The sequence below is a fragment of the Polyodon spathula genome, chromosome 12 (assembly GCF_017654505.1).
Source record: "Polyodon spathula isolate WHYD16114869_AA chromosome 12, ASM1765450v1, whole genome shotgun sequence".
Lineage (NCBI taxonomy): Eukaryota > Metazoa > Chordata > Actinopteri > Acipenseriformes > Polyodontidae > Polyodon > Polyodon spathula.
This window is the reverse complement of record NC_054545.1, coordinates 25,467,378-25,491,140: the sequence shown is the minus strand read 5'-3', so window position 1 is coordinate 25,491,140 and position 23,763 is coordinate 25,467,378. Positions and strand designations below refer to the sequence as shown.

The following is a 23,763-nucleotide window of genomic DNA, read 5'->3' as shown; positions in this document are numbered from 1 at the left end:
CAAGCTGGTTGAGCTCTTCCAGCGCCTCCTCCAGCTCTCCCTCTAGCTGAAGGCGCTCGTCCAGTGTCTCCTCCTGCAGCTTCACCAACAGCTCCTGGGAAACATGCAGAGCATTAGCACAGATATTGTTGAATGTTATACTAAATCAACACACAGGGTTTTGTTTCAAAACAAGACATTTGCCACCATACGTTTCTGTTTGAAGTGTCTTAAAGCACAAGCAAAAAAAAAAAAAAGTTGGTTATTTTATTTCTTGCAAGACATATGCTCCTTATATGCTTCTAAGCACAGCAAGACAGAACATTTGGAACAATAATTTGTACCCTTACCTTCTCCCTATTAATGACTTCAGTGAGTTCTGCATGTGCTTCTTGAAGCTTTTGGTGTCCTTTATCCTTCTCATTTATATTTTCCTTCAGGGAGTTCAATTCTGAAGTTAAACCCACTTCTCTCCTTTTGCTTTCTTCTTCCACCTTACCTACAACATTTGCATTTGGGTTATCCAATGACAGTTAGGAAGAGCCAAGCAGAATGCTAAAAGGTATGTAGTGTACATAGGAACTAAGAAAATAACGTAGAGTTTAGACAAATAAGACCTAGGTCTCCGCAAGAGCAAAATAAAACTACCCAGAATAATCCAAATGCTCTGGGAGGCAATCAAATTGTTTGCTAGGTTTCTCTTCAAAACAAGATACCAGTGGTAAGCAGGCACTAGCAATGCACAATTACAATTTAGTCTGTCTGTGAATTAATTAGGACATCACACGATAACATGGCTTATGCCATGGGCGACCACCTTACCTTTCTCTTTTTCAAGCTGCTAGTATTTGTCATCCAAGTATCTGATCTGTTGGCTCAGTTCCTCATCCTTGTTCTTAAGGTGGTCCTTCAGGGTTACGACTTCCTTTTCTTTCTCCCCCACTCTGCCTTCTGACTCACTCAGATCTTGTTTACACTTCTCTATCTGTTCATGCAATTGGCTGGAGAGCAAAAAAAGAAAAAAAAAAGTGTAAATTTTACTGTTGCCCACACAGCTCAACACAACACCTTTTTGACCCAGGGTTGCATATCATTAAATGTGTCCTCTGAATATTTGCTTCCAATCAGGATTTATTTTATCTGTAATGGCTCATTACTACCTTTACCAACTTAATTATTTGTTAATACATAGCAAAACTAATAAAACAACAAGGTCCTGTTTGCCAGCAGTTAAGTTAGTATTTGTGGACTTGGTATGTGAATAGTGATGAAAATTGAATGGTTTACCTTAGTTCTGTCAAGCAGTCAGACAGCTTTTTTTCACTTTCAGTTTGTGCCAGCACCAACTTCTCTTTGTCTTGTTCTGCTGCAGATCTAAAATGGAACAATTATATACAGACACTAATCTTAGAACACATCTGTGCTTTTTACAATAACCAGAAGTATGCACCCTTACTATATCAAGTGTATAATAGTATTACTTGGTACAACAGCAAACTCACATTACATTTGTGGATTGCCTACAGAATAAATTAAAATTAAGTCAAATTATTTAGCAACAATGTCCAGATTACAGGTCTGAATATTCATCTACAATTATAAATACAAAGTCAAATTGAGCCATTTCAAAGCTACGACATCCATGTTTCCCAAAAACAATTTTAAAAACAAATGAACCACCTACAGGTGTTTTTGAAGATGTTCCACTTCATCAGTCAACAGCTTTAAATGGTTCCGAGCTTCAATAAGTTGCTTCTCAGATTGTTCTTTTGTGGCAGACATTTCCTAAAATGCAACAATACAGATATGTTGAGAAAACAAGGAATGTCACCACAAACAAATTACAGGTGACAACTATAAATTTCAAAAGTTAGGCACCCTGTGCTTTTTCTCTGCTTCAGCCGACATCAGTTTAACTTGAGTCTCGTATTCCTTTTCCTTGGATATAAATTCAAAATGCAGGTTCTGGAATACAAGGATAAAAAAAAAAAAAAAAAAAAAAAAAACTGGTTATACAAGTAGCAATAAAATGTCACAACACTGTGGCAAACCAGAAGATGCAAAACTGCAATCTGTTGCGTGTGCAGAGGGTCATTTGTATTTTAAATTACGTACACAGATCAATAGTATAACAAGTTACAACGCGTGCTCTGTTCACACCCCTCAACCCATTCACCTAGGAATCGCCTCTGTTTACCCACCAAAACTAAGAAGCGTTGTGTATTGGGTGTGGTTCCACAACCTGACCATCAATGGAGCATGCAGGATAATCCAAGACCTTTCATATAAACAGTAAATGCCAGATTTAAATCTGCAGACACACCTGAAAGTTTGCATTAGTGGCATCCAGATGGCCCTGCAACACCTTGTACTCTTCACGTGACTCCTGTATCTGGGCTGAAACACAAATCATACAGGTTTCAGCAACGTGAATACATGGTTATTACCTTTATGGGGTATCTAACACTATACACGAGGTAAACCTGAAAACTAGTCAAATTCTTACATTGCAGTTCGTCAACTTCATTTTCAAGTTCTTCATTTTGTAATGTTGTCTGCTGCTGCAACTCCGCTGAAAGAAAACAAGTTTAAGGTAAGGATTGTGTTTGTTGTCAATAACACAATACTTACACAAAGACAAAAACAGCGGAAGACATTCAACAGGCTAGTTTTAACTCCTTATTTGCAGGTAAAACAAAGCTGCTTATTTGTCATTAAGAACATACAATGATATACTTTCATCTCCATCAACACCCACTAACATTGCATACCATTACATTCACATTTCAAAAAAGGTTATCAGTGTTTGGGTGAAGACTCATTTATTGTTGCTTCCTATTTCAGACAAAATATGCAGAACTGAACCAGTTTCCTTTATTCCATACTAAATTTTTAAAGGCTTACCCAGGGACTTGTTCCTGTCTTGCATTGCAGCCAGCTCAGCTTTGGAGGCATCCAAATCAGCTTGCAGGATCTGGAGTTGTCCTTCCAATGTGATCTGCATATAGCTGAGCTCCTAGAATTTAAAGTACACTGTCAGACATTTCTTAATTGTTTAAAATATTAACCAATAGGGTAAATTCACTCCTTAAATACTTACGACAACTACTTAATGAAATGACAACACATTACAGAGCTTGTACGTTGCAGAAATATAATCCGTTGATATTCTGCAACAGTAACTGGCCTGTTCGGATACACAAATTCTCACCTTATCTTTTGTATCCTCCTTATTCTTTGCTTCTGATAATTCCAATAAGAGCCCACTCAATTTCTTGTTTGTGCCATCCTCGGAAAACTGTTTAGTTAGGAATGGGTAGTTAATAGATTAATAATAATAACAACAATAATAATAATAATAATAATAGCACACTTATTTATGCACAAGATAAAAAAAATGAATTAATAAAATGGGCAAGAACTCACTAGAGAATTCTCCCTGGTTTAATCTTAAGGTTTTGTATTTTAGTTTCAAAGTTATGAAATACTGTGTTAGCTCAACAGAGTAAGGCCTTTTCCTATTTTAATATCCACATAAAACTAGATGCAGTTTTAGCAAAGCACTTATTTATTATCTTTGCCCTGTAATTCATTCTTAAAATCATTCCCCAATTCTAACACAGATAGCAATTCAACAACTACTCTACCTTGGTTTTCAGACGATCATTTGCTCTTTTCAAATCTCCAAGTTGCCTCTCAAGAGAAGCAGTGCTTGCAGCAAGACCAGTTTTCTCTCGCACAGCTACCACCAACTTCGCATCCACCTTTCTTAACTCCTCTTCTAATGCCTGAATCTTCTTGTCTTGATCTCCTCGCTGCTGAATTAGCAAACAAATCTGCACAGGAAATGCAGGTTACAGACAGTCAGGTGAATGACTGTCAAAGCAAAGTGTATGACTGGTATCACATGCACAAGTATTGGTATAGAAATTAGAACTCCACATCAGGCTATTAGCTGTAACATGCATTAAACACAATGAATGGGCAGCCCTAAAAACAGTAAACAGACTCAGGTGTTAGTGTTTACATAACTTCAAATCCTGACACATGATCCAGTTGTTAAAATAAAATAGAGCTACTTGAGCATTTCAGAAAAATAAGGACAGCATATAACATTTGTAACCTAAAGGGCTGCATACTGTAATATCAGCGTAGTCATTCGCTTTTTCATTACACAAAAACAATTTATATATTGACATACCTCCCTCTCCAGCGCTTTTTGACGTTTCAACTCTTTAAAAATGACTGTATCCTTGTCTCCGTTTTGGCTTGACCGAGTTACCTAAACAGAACAATTTTCAAATAAGGCAATTGCATGAAAGGTTCAGGTTACACATTTCCACATGAATGCTATCATTTTTAAAACGTAAGTTTACCACCATCAAGTATGAATGGTAAAATAAAAAATTAAATAAATAAATAGTACAGTACTTACTAGGTTTCCATTGGACAGGGTCCTGCGGATGCTTCCTGGCGATAGCATCTCGTTTTCAATGTCAGCATCTGAAACTAGAAAAAGAAAGTGTCAGTAGGTGGATTTAATCATAGATAAGAAGAAAAAAATTACAAGAAAAATCTGTTAGTCCATCCAGGGTTGGAGAACGCCTCAGAACAGTTAAGGGAAAAGGTAATAATTTCTAAAACTAATCCCAAAGTATCTTCAGCTGATTTTTTAACTTGCTGTTGCGCCAGGAAATAATGCATCGTTTATTCCCCATCATTCCAATAGTGTTAACCCTCTTGACTACATGTAAAACGACACTGTTCATTTTACGTCCCTCATTGAATAAACAGGTGCACAATTGTGTCCAGCATCAAATGGTTGTGTACCAACTTCTGTACGATTCAGACCCAACTCACCTTTCTTTTTTCTAAACCGATCAGACTTTTCAAAGGACACTGGGCCTTTTGATCCAGCGTCTGTAATTTTAACGTCATAGCTTCCAGGTGGGGGAGCACAGCCTGTAATCAGAGTGAGTTCAGTGCAATACATCTTCTGAACTATTCACTTAGCAAAACTTGGAAATTATAGCAACAAACAGAAAAAAATAGACGATCCTCTAATTCCGGTTACAGTCAAACTGCGTGTGCATACAGACTATAACGAAAACCACGTAAACAAACAGTATTACTTTTTACTGCAGTTTGCACTTAAGTTATTCTTTAGACGTAAAGTAGAGACAATGACTACAACCAGCCATACAAACACTGCAACAGTTAGAGTTAATTTTAACTGATGATCATACTATACATCTAAGGAAAGTCTGCGGTATCACCAGTTTAAATTGTAACATGTTATCATAATTTGCCAGCAATTCCCTACAGTTGTAACCATTCTGATAAAATTGTATCGTTCGTCGTAAAATATGATTATTTTCCTACTCAAAAACCAAGTTAAATCGTAATACAAATTTGCTTACGAATGGATCAATATTATTTAATATATATATATATATATATATATATATATATATATATATATATATATATATATATATATATATATATATATATATACTATACTCCCACTATACTTCCCATTGCTTTCACAAACAATGTCAGGTTGTTTTTACTTACTAACTTGTTCGTTAAATCTCTTTAGCGGAGCCCTGGGAAAAGACATACTGAAAAGTCTTCGACCTTTATATTTAATTAATTTTAAATGGCCTCTTATCTTCCAGAAAAATAATATACAATATAATCTAGACGTACAACACCTCCTTCTAACGAAACAAATCCAGTCTCTTACAAAAAATTCAAACTGTGCAGCCGGAACTTTGACTTCAAAATTGCTTCATTCAACCAATTGGACAGCATGACGAGTCTGGAAAGGTCTAACCAATTGTAGTCGATTTAGTAGATGGGCGAACGTTAAAGCCAATGGGAGGGCGCATATAAAGTCTTGCTGAACATTCTCAACAAACCAAAAAAAAGTAGGTTTTTTTAGGATTTTATACAGTGGCTTGTAAAAGTAATCAGACCCCTGACCAATTCTCTCATATTACTGAATTACAAATGGTACATTGAAATTTCGTTCTGTTCGATACTTTATTTTAAAACACTTAAACTCAAAATCAGTTATTGTAAGGTGACATTGGTTTTATGTTGGGAAATATTTTTAAGAAAAATAAAAAAACTGAAATTTCTTGCTTGCATAAGTATTCAACCCCCACAGATTAATATTTGGTAGAACCACCTTTCGCTGCAATAACAGCTTTAAGTCTTTTGGGGTAAGTATGTACCAGCTTTGCACACAGTGTCGGAGTGATTTTGGCCCATTCCTCTTGGCAGATTTGCTCCAGGTTGTTCAGGTTGGTTGGACAACGCTTGTGGACCGCAATTTCCTCCCAAGCTTCAGTTTTTTAGCAGACTGAAGCAGATTCTCTTGCAATATTTTCCTGTATTTTGCCCCATCCATTCTTCCTTCAATTGTAACAAGATGCCCAGCCTGCTGATGAAAAGCATGATGCTGCCACAACCATACGTCACTGTAGGGATGGTGTGTCTTGAGGAATGGGCAGTGTTAAGTTTGCGCCACACATAGCACTTTGAGTTTTAGCCAAAAAGCTCTATCTTCGTCTCATCTGACCACAAAAACTTTTTGCATATTACAGCTGGGTCACTCTCACGCTTTCTGGCAAACTCCAGACGTGCTTTCAGATGGTACTTTTTGAGTAACAGCTTCTTTCTTGCCACCCTCCCATACAGGCCAGTGTTATGCAGCGCTCTTGATATAGTTGACTGGTGCACCATTACTCCACTCCCAGCCACTGAACTCTGTAGCTCCTTCAAAGTGATTGTTGGCCTCTCTGTGGCTTCTCTCACAAGTCTCCTTCTTGTTTGAGAGCTGAGTTTTGAGGGACAGTCTTTTCTTGGCAGTGCCTGGGTGGTGTGATGCAGCTGCCTCTTCCTGATTATTGATCCAACTGTGCTCACTGGGATATCCAAACACTTGGATATTATTTTGTACCCTTTCCCTAGTCTATGCATTTGTATTACTTTATCTCTAACTTCTGTAGAATGCTGTTTGGTCTTCATTTTCCTTCAGATTCACAGCCTTACCAATGATCCTTCAACAGTGGGGTTTTTATCCAGAAAATGTGACAGCAACTTTAATGGTTCACAGGTGGAGGCCAATGGTAAGGTAATTGTGTCCTCCTTTGGGCAATTTCTTTCATCGGTGAAAACTGGGAGCTTCCACAGCACAGGGGTTGAATACTTATGCAAGCAAGATATTTCAGTTTTTTATTTTTCTTAAAAATATTTCCCAACATAAAACCAATGTCACCTTACAATAATTGATTCTGAGTTTCAGTGTTTAAAAATAAAATATCAAACAAACGAAATTTCAATGTACCATTTGTAATTAAGTAATATGAGAGAATTGGTCAGGGGTCTGAATACTTTTGCAAGCCACTGTATGTATATATATATATATATATATATATATATATATATATATATATTATATATATATATATATATATATATATATATATATTGCAGGCAGGATGTCAGTGTCAAGCAGATTCTTCTTTGGCAATTAGATTGTTTTTTTTCTATCAGAATAGTTAGTTGTTCCGCTTAAATATTTATTGAACATAAGAAAAGGAGAAATAGCACACGAGATGTATATATCGTGTATCTGTGTGTAAATGTAGTCCTCTATGTTAAAGGGAAATGGCTCTGGCTACATCTGAACTAGTATATAATTTCCAATGTGGCAGGAATGATACAATAATCAGTTATTAATAAGGAAACAGTGATAAACATCTACAAATAGGGAACAAAGCACGTTATAACAATATTACAGTTAAAGTTGTAATGTCTCGATTTTAAAAATCCATATTGGTAATGTAAACAAATTGGACTGACAGCAAGTCTGATTTCTTATAAATAGGATAGGAGGCTGAAGATGCCATGTAGTGTAGATGTATTGAGGGATAGCTACAGCTTGAAGCAGAGAGACTCTTATAATTGCAAACAATTATATGTACCTTAACAAAAATGCAGTCTTAAAATAGCATATGATCTCTTAATTGCATAATCACTCATTTGAAATGTTTTCAGTGTCACAGACAACAACCCAAACCGAGAGTCAATATCAACAAAACATTGCTGAGATAATATTGACATTTGCTATTTTGTAATTTGCTAGCTATTCTTAAGCAGCACCAATAATTCATAAAGTTTTTGCAAATGTGCATTTTAGTTTTACAATATTGAAGTCATCATCAACCGATACATAAAAATAGATCAACATTTTAATTGTGTAACATGCAACTGATGCAATAGCTTATATTGGCACATACAATGTTGCAGTGCAGGTCTGGTTTCTACTAGTTCCAGTACTTGAAAGTTCATATTTCCTAATTGAATGCGAGTACCATCTTTAAACAATATCATGTTTTTAGTACTGATCACATCTTATAATGCTAAACAACATATTGAAGTTTTTTTTTTTTTTAAATGGTGTGAACTTAAAAAAAAAATTAAAAAATGCATAAATTATCTTTAAATTAGCAAAACTGAATTGTAAGTGGGCTTACAGAGATTCTATAAACATGGAAACAATAAATGTGAAAATAGACAAGTTCATTTCTGAAAATAGAACCCTGTTGAAGCGGTATTAAAGGTTTTCCATTGTAAATATCTTATTGCCTTCTTATAGACCCATGTCTGTTTAGGTGTACTATAACTTCCTAAAGTCAGGATTCAGAATTGTTGTATGCACTCCTATATTCATGCAATTGCTATAAACATGTACCTTTTTCTATACCTACTGGGTTCTAGAAAACCAATCAATATTATTTCAAATGCCCACTTCAGTTGCTTTAATTTTCAGGTGGGAATGTTATTTCAGGCAACATGAAGAACTGATTTAATGACAGAGGAACAGTTACTGTGAAGCAGTTCACAACTGGGTTCAGTTTTTGTTACAACAGCTGTGGCAAAGTAAGTTTGTTGGTACACTATTAGCAGGTTCCACTAGAAGGCGCTACAGTATAAAATGAGTTAAATATGAAAAAGAAGAAGGGCAACATGCCAACGTTTGCTTCAACTATTGTTAGTATGTATATGGGCAGTCCATTCATTTTACATTTCAGGGGAATCTTATAGGAACCTTATAGGAACTATTCAGATGAAATGCAAATCTAAAAACCAGGATGTGAATGGCAGGAAAAAAAAAGGTTTTATAAGATACAAGGAGAGATAAACCCCTCTCGTTGTACCTGTTATCCTGTGACAGAATGGTATGTACTGTCTTTGGGTAAGATTTAACAGGTTCATTTTCCATCTGGTTCCATTAAAACAATGGGAGGCGTTAACACATGAAACTTGGGAGTTATACTTACCATTGAAGCGGTTTACACGGAACACCTTGTTAATATGTACTTGCATGTTTGGTCATTATAGGAGTGCTGCCTAATTTTATGGATATTAACTGTAGAAATAGATACTTCAGTTTAAATGACCAGAATAGAACAAAGCCATTCAGTCAAAAAACAGATCTTAAAACACAGTAGTTGATCAAAAATAATCTTTATTAGACAGATGATTCATAGCATTCTGGAATGTTAAAGCAAGCCAGAAAAAAGTTCTCATCAAAATACCTTAAATAAATACATAGATATACAGCAAGATTGTGTATATACATAGTGAATAAAATTTAAAATATCACAGTTCACAAGCAAACCAAAAAAATATTGTACTTCTTCAGTCTGGATTACGTTGTTTGTGATTTAAATAGTTTGTCACACTAGAGCACATTACTGAAAGCATTTTTTTTTTTTTTTTTTTCAAATAGTTCAACCTCCTTTGTCGACAGTGAGCATTACATTTGTACATTTAAAATTGCAGGACCTTTACCCTCAACCCAGTGGTGTGATACCCAAAGATATGAAGAGCCCACCCAGAACTAGCTGCCAGATGAACAGCACAAAAGGCCAAGGGCATTTATTTGTGTACCCTAGAAACAAACAAAGAGAAGCACTTAAATGTTGTGTCATGTCTCCATTTTGTATTATTATTTCTATATTTAAAAACACACGTTAATAACAGCAATTGTAATTGCCTGTTTAACATGGAAATCAAATTAAGTAAATAATCTGCTTGGCTTCCACTGCTAAATTATGAAGCTCAAACAACATTATATACTTCCACACATAATTGTTTTAAACTGTAAAGTATCACTGAATAGAGTCCCCTGTAGCAGGACTGCAATAAATATCTCATGGTAAAGTAAACAAACATCAAAGGAATCATACCTTGCTGTAAAATTATTCTCAATTGTGGAACAGATTTCATCATTGTTCCCCTTCAAATTCAAGCCACACTAGTTTGAACACCAAAAGGGCTGAACACAATGATCTTAAAAAAATAGAATTTCAAGAGAAATCAATTCGATCAGAAAGTAAGAATTCTCAAATTCACATTCCTTGTACCAGATTCACTTACAAAAGTAGACTACTAAGGTTTCTATAGGTGCTCTTAACCATATCTTTACATTAGGTTTCATGTGAAAACTCATAAATGTTGGAATGTATTTTGCATGCAAGTTGTCCGCTGCCATTGGCAAGACTTGACTCAAAAGAAGGGGTAGGCATCATTTTTGTTCACAAGCAAAATAGATTTTTTATTCTCGTTTTACTGTCATACATCACATGACACAGATCCCACTGCCCTAACTGGTCACCAATACCATCCTCTCGCATCATTCGACAGAAAAGAAAGCCATTATTCAGAATTGATTTCAAGTGTCCTGGGTGACTGGAATGTGCAAGCAAGGACTACTCCCAGTCAAAAAAAGGGAAACAAGCCTTTTTTTTTTCTTTATTAAACATGAAAACTATCTGTGTGGGACTGTCAGCATGCCCAACATATTTCCAAAAGAGCAGGAATATTCTACAGAACAAGGGACACTGTGGTCCTAGAAAGATTAAAACAATACAGGCCCTGCAATACAGAGGTTGTCTACTGTACTGGTTTTACAGAGATGTGCAGTATTTCTCCTCTTGCACATCAAGATGCTTGGTGGCCTAGCCCCCACCAATGGCACAAGCAGTATGCAGAACTCTACCAAAACAGTGCGCAAACTTAAAAAAAAAAAGTTAAAAAAGGGTAGCTCCTAATCTGGATCTTCCATTTCATGATATTTACTTTTCACTTTAATTCAATACTGCAACAGTACAAGCCACTTCATCTAGCACTCTATCCGTGGGCTAAAAAAAAAAAAAAAACCTTTAATAAAAACATCACTATATTAAAATATATACAGTATATACACACACATGCAGTCCCTTAACTGCAGATCACAAACAGTTTCGGCTTCTGTTCAGAAAACACAGAGTTCTCCATACTGTCGATAAGAATCTGCTTGTCATCAAATCTGATGATTTCAGCCACAGGATGCTCCTCTTGTTTTGGCTGAATGACCTGTGGAAAGGTATCTATATTGAGCTTCATGTCTTTAAACACATGCAACATAAACACCCCTGTGATAATAGTGAGAAAACCGCATAACGTTCCCACGATGTCAATTAGGAACATGGAATACCACTCTCTGAAGAGAATTACAGAGGTTGAAAGGACCACTGTGGTAAAAAAGACATAGTAGATAGGATAGACTACTGAAGTGTTGAAGACATCCAAGGCCTTGTTGAGGTAGTTGACCTGAGTGACAATGGAAGCCACCAGTGTGACGATGAGGATGTAGCAAAGAGGGTGTTTCCACACAGGCTTTTTGTCAAACAGGCCCTTTATGGCGATGCCCAGTCCTTTGACAGATGACACAGAGAACGCTCCAATCAAGGAGCAGATAGCGATGTAGATCAAGACGTTGGTATGTCCATAGCGCGGGGACAAATAAAATATCAGCACCAAACTTGCTACTAATAGGAGGCTGGCAAAAAAGAGGAATCCTGTAGAAAACAAACAAAAGGATCTGTTAGTAAGAGGCAGCTCCCCCTTCCACAGTTATGGACAGCAAATTAAAACTGCCAGTATCATGGCATGCATAGCCAACATACAGTCTTCAATTGCCCTATCACAAGGATGTAACTCAGTTGTTGCGATTCTTTTGGGGTACACAGCTGAGGGTTATAGTGGAAACTGTTGCCCAAGCACTACCGATCTTTTTCAACTCAAGCAGAACAGTTTTCCACTAGAAGTATAAAAATGTAGTCAATACATTTTCTCACTACACCTGTAATGTCAGAGGGCAGTAATTGACTTGACTGTCGAGTGATATCGGAAGGCAGTAATTGACTTGACTGTTGAGTGACATCAGAGTGCAGTAAGTCTTGGAATGTCGGCTAGCCGGTTTGCAGGCAACGTTGTCACATGATTTGAATGGAGCCTGTTCTATTGACTGTAAATGAAGTCTGTTCAGTGCTAACACAAGACAAAATAGGTTTAAGCCAGGTAGAGAAAAAAGAGAAAACACTGGAGCAACAGAACCCACAACTACTTGATCTTTTAGAAAATGACCCACCTGGATGCAGAATTTTTTGAGCCATTTCATCCAAAGTTTTCACTTCCTCCTCTTCTGGAGCATGAATCACCATAATTGTGCTTCCCAGAATGCTCAGCACACACCCTATTTTCCCCAGCATGTTAAGCTTCTCATTTAGGAAGTAGGAAGACAATATTGCACTGTGAGATGAAAAAAAAAAAGGATAATTGCTAAAAAGTCCTACATTTAAACATGTACATGCGGTCAAGTACAAAATGAACAAATTCCCTAAACCTTCAAAGCTAACAAACAGTTCCCTTTCAAATATGTAGAGGCTGCACACAGATGATATGACAGCAATGCAGTCTGTAGTGGATAATGCTGATCATTTTGGTTGTAGCTAACATTTATTCCATTAACCTTGTGTAGTTTTCAAAGAAATCTCTTAAGAGTTGTGAACCAGCTTGAAACAATGTCCACCCCAGGAAACATATTCAAATACAGACGAACATGGACATAAAACAACAATACATACCCTATAAGTACACTTAGAGCCCCTAGTGGAGTCACTACTGTTGCAGGTGCAAAGATATAAGCTGCAAAATTCGAAACTTCACCACCACCCACTGGAAAACAAAAAGATAAGCCAAGAAATTAGCACTGTTTTATGACTGGCTCTGGATGATCTTAACTACCAGTACAGTAGTATAGTGCCCTAAAGAGACTTACCATTATTAACAGACTACTATAAAATGGATTACAGGTTATACAAACTGTCATTGCTCTTGCACAAACAGTCCCTAAATCAGGAAGTACCGCAACCTGAGGTGTGAATTCTAGCAGTTAGAGTTACACCTGACATGGGGTTGTTTGAAAACAGAAAAGGGGAAGGGGGCTTACTTGACATGGTGTCCAGGGAGAACCACAATTAAACAACTGAGTTTGGATGAGTCTGGTTATTCAGATTTGGAACTTACTTGTCAGTAAACCTGCCCACCACATCCAGTCCTTCAGGTATCCATGACCTCCCTCACCTTGGGAAGAAAGTAGAAATGTTTAGAATGCAGCAAACCATGAAAAAGGACAGCAGAACATTTCTATGCAGGCCTGTCATTTTGTTAAAATGGATTTGGTATGTCAAAGTTTATCAGAGTTATATTCCACAGACATCTGCACCCAAAGCTGGTGGGTTCACTCGGAATGGGGACCGGGCAGTATCTGAGAAGATCAAGAACCCACATCACATTTAAAAGTGGCACAGAAAACACCTTCAGAAGAAACCAAAGTCGAAAAAGGATAAAGCAAACATGGATTTAAAAACATATTGAAGGAAAGGAGTCAGACAAGCACAAGCGAACTACCATAGGCTTTATAATCTAAAATCCTGTATTCATGTTAGTGATTTTCATTAATGCATTGTTCAAGGCTGAATGTTTGCTAAAGGAAGGTGCACACTACAAAGTGGCTGAATGAACATGTTGGTTTACCAGCTCGGGTGCCTCCTGTCTGAGCCAGTCTGAGCAGAGCTCTCTTCTTCAGGATGACACTGCCTCCAATTAGAAAAGAGGAGAAGATGGCCATGGTCAAGCCAATGTAGAACTCGTAATTCCGCCACTTCTGCTCTGAAGCAGACATGTTCAATGACAAGTTGTTGAGAGAGATGGTTAGATCAATCTCATTCACAATTCTGCACACAACTTGCCGTGATGGGCAAGACAAAGTAACAAGGGAACCTGGAAATAAAGAAAAAAACATTAGATCACAGTGAAGGTATTCTCCTCCTTTAGCGGAGCACATCAGCATGTGCTGACTATTTTTCATTTACACAATCATGTACAGAAAAAATAACTTTGGCCTTGTGTCACGGTGTGTGATGCTCCCACCGTCACTTGATTTACATCAACTCTCAAGATCCACCTGTTCTCTCTTGCTTTCCATTCTCTTTAAGCATGATGTCTGCTATTAGATGCTGTGCTGCTGCTACCATTTCATGAATTATGCTACTATCATGTATTATGCACTTTCCACTGTATTTTATGTATTATGGATTTTCTTGTTGTTACTGCATCTTGTAAAGAGCTCTGTGATGGTTGTCCACTATAAAAGGCCCTATATAAAATAAAGATTGATTGTTACAACTGTTACAAGTAATTGTAAAAGTTACTTCAGTCTGAACTTGGAGAAGATCGATTTCCTGTTTTGTATGCTGTTTCAACATTTATTTTGAGAATTAACCAAATATTTTGCACTGCAAGTTTCATGCATTTTAAAAAAAAATGTGATCCCTTGGGAATGGCTTTGCTGTTTGCTCAGTGTGTACACTTTTATATGTCCAGTAATCCATCCATTATTTGCAACCGTGTGCCAAATAAACACCTAAAACAAAGAAAGATTTATTTATGGGGTGATATTCATATTCGACAAACAATAATCAGTAATGAGACCGCAAGATAAGAACTGCCCTCAAACAATTATTGCTTCAAGAGACGCTACTCTACATTGACAGTACCTATAAAAAATGGACCTTCAGTAGCTCATCTTGGTATAAGCTTTAGGATTATTGATTTGTATATAAAAAAAGTGCTGTATTTCTACAAAAGCAATAGTTTTTTTGTCTCAAATAAGCTTGTAGAAATATCAATCTATACCACAAAAAAATGTATGTCTTCACATTTGACAGACATATTGATGTATTGTAAATGACAAATAATTTTAGCGCAACATGAGGCAGTCAATTGCATTTAAACCCTGTATAGCATTCATGTTTCTGTCCATTTTTACTATAAAAACCATATAATTCCATCTACATCTATGGTGCTCCTTAGTTCAAGTACTGCTCATAGAAGTGAATACAACAGAAACAATTTGAAAGAACATCATCCCTTGCTGCTGCTGTGCAAGTACATCTCATGGGAAAGCTCATTTCGAAATAGATCTTCTGAAACCTAATATTATACAAATACACACCTGAAAGAAATGTTCAAATGTACATAAAGGGAAGAGTGTTTGCATATCATTTAAATAAGCCCTTCTTACTAGGATCTGCACCTTATGTTATAAAGTACTTTTTTCTGATCCTTTAATAACCAGTTCAATAATTCAAAGACAACATACAGCAGCAGTGACAGCAGCAGTGGTAATAATTTAATTATGCGGTGTGATGGGTTTGCAGTTCATTTAGAATAGGGCTTATTCAAAGTCCTCTTGTTTACCAGTTTGCTGTTTCTGGGAGATGTTCAGTAAAGTTAAAAAACAAAGAAAGAAATCAATGATTTCCCCACCAAAACAAACTTAACCTATAAGAAACCACACAACTACAGTGAAAAGATCAGTTATTTAAGAGTTAATTTTTATTATGGTTTGTATGTCTGAGTCACCAACAATTAAAGTTAAACATTCTACTAAATCGATTATCCTGTTGCCAACACGTAAAATATACTCATGACAAAACTAACTATAGAGTCAAACCTGCTTAATACCTGGTAACCTTACATCCTGCTTATCGAAACCACATTGAACTGTCCATACCAGAATATAACATGAGTCATTAAGAACAAAGCATGATGATGATTCTCTCACGACAGTTAATATAAATAACATGCATCACTTGTGGAAATGAAACATATGTGGATAGAAAACGTGCATAGACTTGAACTGCAAGTACAATACTGTAAATTTCTACCATAAAGTAGCACTACCATACAGAACTCCAGTGTGTATGTTTACAGTGTTATGTTGAATTATTCCAGTGCACCAGTACAGCATAGCAGACTAAATACATGTTATAAATTAACACTATAGTAAAATCAATGAAATACATTTTATTATATTTCCAGTAAAATCAGCATTTCTGTTGTTTATAGCTTAATTTGCCATGTCATTTCTGAACTCCTGATAAAGTCAACTTTGCAGTGGTGCACAACTCAGGTCATGGATGGCCGGTGTCCCTCCTGGTTTTTGTTCTAACCATACCCTAATTTAGTTAATTTGACGAATTAACTACTAATAAAGTCCAATAAAGTACTTTAGGGTGCAGTTGGAATAAAAACCTGCAGGGACATCAGCCCTCCAGGTCAGAATTGTGCACCACTGGTATATTGTATATTATCTTTGCTAATGATCCAAGTAACAGAAAAAAGACAAAAACAGAAGTCAGTTAAATAAAATTAAAAAAAGGAATACAAAACCTTCTTGCTATCAGAAAAGAAAAGGTGGAACTAAAGATACTGAAGACAGCAAGCAGATTTGTTTATTCACGAACTTTGCCAAAACAAATACAGGGAAGTTAAATTCCATCAGGTGATGTTAAAGTTGTTTAACTATTCCAATTCCTGATCAGCGATTCAAGGTTTTGTTAGTAAAGATTTCTGAAACCTGTTTAACACACCACCCCTGTTGTGGGGTTCTATTGCCATTCAAAACCATTCAGTCTTGGTCCCACCTCAACGCTATTAGTTAAGAATAGGACCCAAGTCCATGCAGACTAATCTACTGCTCTTCAGTTCAAACACCTGCCATAGACACGTAGGATCAGCTAGTGTCTTAATATTAGTAAGCACCAGCCCCACCTAGTGTTTAGCAGTGTGTTGACAGAAAAACAAATGGAAACTTAACCCAAAGTAGCAGATCACTAGATGGCGTTGGCTCTTCTATAATGGCAATCTATAGCTATCAATATCTAAGTAAGACAGGCAATGTGATCTCAAAAGCAACTCCTTAACTCAAAACATGTTAGCATAGTATTTGAGTAACTGCAATATGACCATCCTCAATATATTCAGATACTTTTTACCCGTCAAAGATTTGCAACAGTAAGAGATCATATACATGACAAACTCAAATTTAGGAAGGGTAACAGAAATGACAGTTTCAGTGTCATGTCAGTTTTACTGGTATATTAAATCAGCAAGCACTTTTTGCAGGGAGATCTTACAGGCAAGTGGCAGCAAGTCATATAAAAAGGTGGCTACTAACTCAAGTGTCATGGCAAGAAAGCTTACTAATCCAGCCAGACAGGGCTATAGGAAAAATATAGCTGTGCAGCTGTAAAGCCTGCTGGAGCCCCAGCTCAACACATACCAAGACCCTGTGTGTCACTGGCAATCTCCTTACATATAGTATGTGGACAAAGTTGACTTATTCCTGAAAATGTCATACCAGCTTTCTCCAGATATCCTGTGGTGATGTAATACTGTCTGGATAAGGCTTGTCAGTGTTACATAGGTCCCTTGTTAAAATTGACTAGCATATCATGGGTTGGATTAAAATGAATGGGCATCTTGCTTATAACAAGACCTTTAAATTAGTTACATATCTTATGTCAGGAAATTCGATCTGAAGAGCAACTCTGGAATTCCTGTGAACCCCCTTAACAGGTGTGTGTGTGTGTGTGTGTGTGTGTGTGTGTGTGTGTGTGTGTGTGTGTGTGTGTGTGTGTGTCTGTGTGTCTGTGTGTATATATAATTACACACACATACACAGTACCAGTCAAAAGTTTGAGTACATCTGCTTGAAACCAGGTTTTTCATGATTATCTATGCTTTTAACTGTATAAACTTGTCTATAAACACTTAATATTTCCTTATATGATGTGTACTTATATAAGCTGATAATTATAAGTGAATTGCATTAAAAAAATTAATTATTAAATGAAAATGTAAATCTTGTCAATTTCAATGAAATAGTCATCCAAAGCAATGGGATTTCAGTCTGAAGCCCAAGTCAGTTAAAAGTCTGAAATGTGTATAACAGTGTTAGAACACGGGCCTAAGTATAAAAGTGTCTTTGATAGATGTTCTCCGAGTTAACTAGCATGTTACCTAATTAACCTTTTGTCACCAATTATTGTTAACAGGTGAGGGTCCATGATTACTATAAATATAGGTAGCATAGGCACAAGTTTGTCATTCATGAATGTAAGGGAGCAGAAAAAAAAGACAGTCTGTAATTACTTTAAGAAATTAAGGTCAAATCGCAATCACAAATTTTAAGTCATAAGTGTCTGTAACTGCTGTGGCCAAGACCATCAAATGATTTGAAGAAACTGGCACTCATGAGTACCGAACAAGGTTAGGCAGGCCAAGGGTGGCCTCGGAATCAGTTCATTCAAGTCACAAGTCTGCGAAACCGGTGATTAACTGACCCTGAAATACAAGCTCAGCTAAATGCTACTAGAAGTACAGATGTTTCAACATTAACTGTTCAGAGGAGATTGCGTGAAGCTGGCCTAACTGGAAGAAATGCTGCAAAGGAACCATTGTTAAGAGTGCAGAATAAGAGGAAGAGACTTGCCTGGGCCAGAAAACAAAGAAACTGGATGTTTGAGGAGTGGAAGTTGGTCTTATGGACCGATGAGTCCAAATTTGAAATATTTGGTCCAACCGCCGAGTATTTGTAAGACGCAGAGAGGGTGAGCGCATGAGTTCTGCATGTGTGGTTCCCACTGTGAAGCATGGAGGAGGCAGTGTCATGGTCTGGGGTTGCTTTGCTGGTGACAGAGTTGGTCATTTTTACCAAGTCCATGGCAAGCTCAACCAGCACGGCTATCTAGTCTAATGACCTGACCTGCCCAGTCTCCAGACCTCAATCCCATAGAATTTGTATGGGACGAACTGGGCAGAAGTCAAAGCAAAGCTACCCACAAGTGCCCTACATATCTGGGAATTGCTGCAGAAGAGCTGGGAAGACATGTCGAGTGATTTCCTGCTGAAACTTGTTAACTGAATGCCTTGTGTTTGTGAGACTGTTACTAAGGCAAAGGGTGGCTATTTTGAGGAATCCAAGATTTAGAGACAATTTTAAATTTTCTTGAGCATTGCTTTGATACTCCTTATGTTTTGTTTTGTATATTGTAACATGTGTTTTCATTTAAAGTATTTACAGAAATGTATACGACGTAAAACATTGTCAATTATGAAAAAAACCTAGTTTCCAGCAAGCGTACTCAAACTTTTGACTGGTACTGTATACATATAAGATTTGCAATATGCTGAATCACGTTACTATTCACAGCAAAACATGTCTGTCTGCTATCTGTTTACTACATTAGACTGTAGTTCAGTGCACTCTACTTGACCCGAAAGCAAGGCCATGTACATTTTTGCCAAATTAAATTGTACAGGAGCCCCTATGCCTTTTTTAAATCTATAGGTAAAGAGAGAAATATATCCTTTAACTAGCAGCTGTAGTCTAATGTACATAGAACCCAATATAAAGTCCCACATGCTATGGGTGCTGCTTTGTTTAGAGTGGAACAAAACTGCTTATCAGTGATACTGGTTAAGCAACTTGTACACAAAGTGAAATGTATGATTGTACTTTTGCACCTGCTGGGAACCTCCCTTAGAAATAAAATAAAAGCACTGTACTTATTCTACAAAAGAGGAATATTTTTGGTTCCCATGTACAAAGAACAATAGTCGTATATAACAACGGTACTTTAACACCTTTCAGTCAGTTGTTGTCTCGGTCCTCCTAACAACCACTCCTCAAGGCAGCATTAACAGGCCCAGTTTCATATGGCAATTTCAAGACAAAGTCTATTTACTGGTGTCTGACAGCATGCATGTCTCAATATGTAGAATATAGCAGACTACTATATGGTACACTATCAGTGGATACAAGTACTTTTACATAAAAATAACAACGTGTACTAGGGGCATGGGCGACTGAAAAAATGTGTAGCATTGCTCTAACCGCAACCTTATGAAAATGAGTGTACAGATTGTCTTGGGTAATAAACAACAAGCAAGGCTGTAACCAGAAAAACCAGACTAACAGCAATACGGATAAGCCAACATTCTGAGCGACACACCTTTAGAACATGAGAACATAAGAAAATTCACAAACGAGAGGAGGCCATTCGGCCCATCTTGCTCGTTTGGTTGTTAGTAGCTTATTGATCCCAAAATCTCATCAAGCAGCTTCTTGAAGGATCCCAGGGTGTCAGCTTCAACAACATTACTGGGGAGTTGATTCCAGACCCTCACAATTCTCTGTGTAAAAAAGTGCCTCCTATTTTCTGTTCTGAATGCCCCTTTGTCTAAACTCCATTTGTGACCCCTGGTCCTTGTTTCTTTTTTCAGGCTGAAAAAGTCCCTTGGGTCGACACTGTCAATACCTTTTAGAATTTTGAATGCTTGAATTAGGTCGCCACGTAGTCTTCTTTGTTCAAGACTGAACAGATTCAATTCTTTTAGCCTGTCTGCATATGACATGCCTTTTAAGCCCAGAATAATTCTGGTCGCTCTTCTTTGCACTCTTTCTACAGCAGCAATATCTTTTTTATAGCGAGGTGACCAGAACTGCACACAATATTCAAGATGAGGTCTTACTAGTGCATTGTACAGTTTTAACATTACTTCCCTTGATTTAAATTCAACACTTTTCACAATGTATCCGAGCATCTTGTTAGCCTTTTTTATAGCTTCCCCACATTGTCTAGATGAAGACATTTCTGAGTCAATAAAAACTCCTAGGTCTTTTTCATAGATTCCTTCTCCAATTTCAGTATCTCCCATATGATATTTATAATGTACATTTTTATTTCCTGCGTGCAGTACCTTACACTTTTCTCTATTAAATGTCATTTGCCATGTGTTTGCCCAGATCTGAATCTTGTTTACATTTCAACTCTTTTACATTTAAAGACAGAGTACTGTGTGCAAACCCAATGTTGTGCCACAGGTGGTAATATCTGTATCATAACCAATTCACTTTGGGGGGGTCATATAGTGAGGAGGGACAGTTTTTTTTTTTTTTTTTTTTTTTGGGGGGGGGGGGGGGGTCACAATTTTATAACTGCAATATTACACTGCAGGGTGTTCCAATATGGTCCAATATATGGATGGCTTTGAATATTGAACAGTGTCTGTTAGGTGCTTAAGGTTCCTGTATTTTAAATTCAACACTTACGACATGGTTGTCATTTCTATCATACATCTAAATCTTAATTTTCATTTCAAGTATGCCACATGGAATACACTTCAAAATACAGTTATATTGAATGATTTAAATGTTACATTGTGTTTTCCAAAGATGTACTCGTTTAAATCGCTTTACTCACAGTATTATTAAATTAATGTAACTCTGTAGCTGTCAATAGACGAAAAAAGACAAAGGTTTTGTAGTTTCCATGAGTGCAGTACGGTAACAAGGTATCGCACTTCCCTGGGCAAACATCGTAAAATGACCACACTATTAAAACTGAACTATCATTAAGTTTAAATCCAACCTATGTAAAAATCAATAGCATCTAACCGAAACATATTTACAATACACACACTACTTCTCAAAGCGACTTCCGTTTAAAATGTTAACAAAATGTTAAACAAAATAAATTGGTTCATGTGAAAACTTACCATTCGCACAACTGTGATTCGTGACTTGAGTAGCCTCTGTCATCTTCACACAATAGATTTCCAAAACTCTTCAAAAAAAAAAAAAAAAAAAAAAACGTTTCCAAATCAAAAGTAAAAACACATTATAAACACAGGTGGCCGTTTTTGAAAACAAATCAAAAATATATATAGTTTTTTTGTTTGTTTTTAAACTTAACAAAACAATCGCCAACGGTTGCACGTCCAAAAGACACAACAATCAAAATCAACCCTATTTAGAGAAAAAAAAAAAAAAAAAAGGTTATAGTTTCCCTTTGTGTATAAGCACAGTAACTGACTCAGTCTCTAGTCTATTGACATAACCATCGAAACCAGGTGAATTTGTTTAGCTATACCTGATAACCTCAGTCCCGCCCCGCCCCGCCCCGCCCCACGGCGCATTCATTGGCCAACATACTAACATGCAAATAGTGTAAAAATGTCTATAGTTCCATCAATCAGTCTGTATGCTAATTTTCTTGTAAAAATGTGAATATATAGGATTCGATTGGGTAAAAAGAACAATAAATGTCCCAGTATTTATTGGCGGGTAATATTTTTTTGGCTTGTCGAGGTCCATTTTAAGCAGCACCTTTTAAACCTTTTTTTTTTTCTAAAGTGGTTGCAAACTGTATTTAAACAAATCCCAATAACTAGCTTTAAAATGAAACACTTCCAATGTCATTCAAAGCTTTTGCCATTCTGTTTTAATCAGTCATAAACCGGTTTCAGTGTAATTTTTATAGTGTGAACAAAGTTTGTTTCCAGAGGCGGTGGCACGAATCAGTTTCTGAGCCTCTCCCGAAATGTAGGCCACTCCAGAATAAAATATACGTTCAAACATACAAGATATTAACGGCAGTATTCTCAAAGTATTGTACTCCAAATAGTCAGTTGCACCAAGTCACGTACACAAACGTTTCAGCTACCTTCATCACTTAAATGACTGCTTTGGTTTAATTGAAGGCACGCCTGTCTTTTTGGCTTAGTTGTAATTTAACTGTATGCATTCCGCATTGTTAAGTTAACAAACACTTGTAAAACATTCGATTTCATAGAAACTTTGTTATCTTTGTTATCTTTAACGATACCCGTTTCCCTGCCTGGGGTGTGTGTGGTTTTTGTTTTGTTTTTTTGTGGTTGTTGTCTCCATTCACATCTAGTGTTTATTCCATTACAAAAGGAACGCCTCTACCTTTAAGAGACCAACCCTAAAGCCAGGTGGGTCAGTCTTTCGGGACAGGTGACCCTCACCTCAGTCTGCAGCCAAACCTGAAAGACAGCATTACAACCACATTTGTTCTCGATCGAAACCGTTTATATTTGTAGGAATTGCAACACATGTACCCAAACCTCTCCTTTTTAAATTTTCAGCATAATATTTTTTAGTGGTATTAAATAAAGAAATTGGACCCAATCTTCATTCTGTTTACCAGTCGAAAAGCATACATCCAGTACAGATGTACTTAGACGACGTTTTTACAAAGCTTCTAATTTACAATTCTCAGACTATACCTGGTTTTATCATGCACACTATTTGCTTTACCACTCTCTGGTTTAAGACTAATATTTTGGGTTGCTCTGTTCTGCAAGTGGAAACAAAGTTTTGTACGAGCTTTTTATTTTAGAAAAGATTAGATAATATTATTATGACCTAATAAAACAAGCTCTTGGTTACAGTTTCAAAACGTAACCTGCCACCACACTATAGATTCACTCCCTGTGCTGTAAGCACTGAGAACCCACCTGAAGCTTTATCCTTGGCTAGTATCCCCCTTTTGCAAGTTTCCATTGGGTTTTAAGTAACAAAACTGCACACAATTGATTTGGGGGCATTCTAGTGTTATTTAAAGTGTAATAATAGTTTACTTCAATATTTAATGTGCCCATATTGATTTCTTTCATGTACTTCAATTGGTAGACAGTATACCAAGATACAGTTGAATGTGTATC

At 36.7% G+C, this 23,763-nt stretch overlaps 2 protein-coding genes across 3 annotated transcripts; both read right to left on the bottom strand.

Annotated features, from left to right (window-relative positions):
• Positions 1 to 7: 7 nt before the first annotated feature.
• Positions 8 to 5,732, bottom strand: LOC121324677 (hyaluronan mediated motility receptor-like). Of its 2 annotated transcripts, XR_005951260.1 has the most exons (15): positions 5,557 to 5,732; positions 4,840 to 4,941; positions 4,415 to 4,488; positions 4,181 to 4,261; positions 3,627 to 3,815; positions 3,191 to 3,277; positions 2,884 to 2,995; positions 2,486 to 2,551; positions 2,303 to 2,376; positions 1,858 to 1,944; positions 1,664 to 1,764; positions 1,267 to 1,353; positions 802 to 980; positions 330 to 478; positions 8 to 94 (listed from the first exon to the last, which is right to left on the bottom strand). XR_005951260.1 is itself a non-coding variant. In XM_041266788.1 (13 exons), the coding sequence occupies exons 1-13, from the start codon at positions 5,600 to 5,602 to the stop codon at positions 821 to 823; spliced, it is 1,266 nt and encodes a 421-aa protein (XP_041122722.1). In that variant the 5' UTR covers positions 5,603 to 5,732; the 3' UTR covers positions 487 to 820. The 2 variants fall into 2 exon arrangements, 1 of the variants encoding a protein (XP_041122722.1); XM_041266788.1 differs by lacking the exons at positions 8 to 94; positions 330 to 478 and having other exon boundaries at positions 487 to 980.
• Positions 5,733 to 9,506: 3,774 nt separating this feature from the next.
• Positions 9,507 to 22,125, bottom strand: LOC121324760 (magnesium transporter NIPA2-like). Its single transcript, XM_041266917.1, has 6 exons — positions 21,793 to 22,125; positions 13,921 to 14,166; positions 13,411 to 13,467; positions 12,969 to 13,059; positions 12,473 to 12,633; positions 9,507 to 11,900 (listed from the first exon to the last, which is right to left on the bottom strand). The coding sequence occupies exons 1-6, from the start codon at positions 21,833 to 21,835 to the stop codon at positions 11,281 to 11,283; spliced, it is 1,218 nt and encodes a 405-aa protein (XP_041122851.1). The 5' UTR covers positions 21,836 to 22,125; the 3' UTR covers positions 9,507 to 11,280.
• Between the last annotated feature and the right edge of the window lie 1,638 nt (positions 22,126 to 23,763).

Excerpts from the sequence above, each read along its gene's own strand:
- LOC121324677 (XM_041266788.1), bottom strand. The coding sequence starts at position 5,602 with ATGTCTTTTCCCAGGGCTCCGCTAAAGAGATTTAACGAACAAGTTA. Across the intron at positions 3,278-3,626 it reads ATGATCGTCTGAAAACCAAG|TTTTCCGAGGATGGCACAAA; the intron begins GTAGAGTAGTTG and ends CTAACTAAACAG. Across the intron at positions 1,945-2,302 it reads CCACTAATGCAAACTTTCAG|AACCTGCATTTTGAATTTAT; the intron begins GTGTGTCTGCAG and ends CTTGTATTCCAG.
- LOC121324760 (XM_041266917.1), bottom strand. The coding sequence starts at position 21,835 with ATGACAGAGGCTACTCAAGTCACGAATCACAGTTGTGCGAATG. Across the intron at positions 14,167-21,792 it reads GAATCACAGTTGTGCGAATG|GTTCCCTTGTTACTTTGTCT; the intron begins GTAAGTTTTCAC and ends CTTTATTTCCAG. Across the intron at positions 13,468-13,920 it reads GACAGGAGGCACCCGAGCTG|GTGAGGGAGGTCATGGATAC; the intron begins GTAAACCAACAT and ends TTTCTTCCCAAG.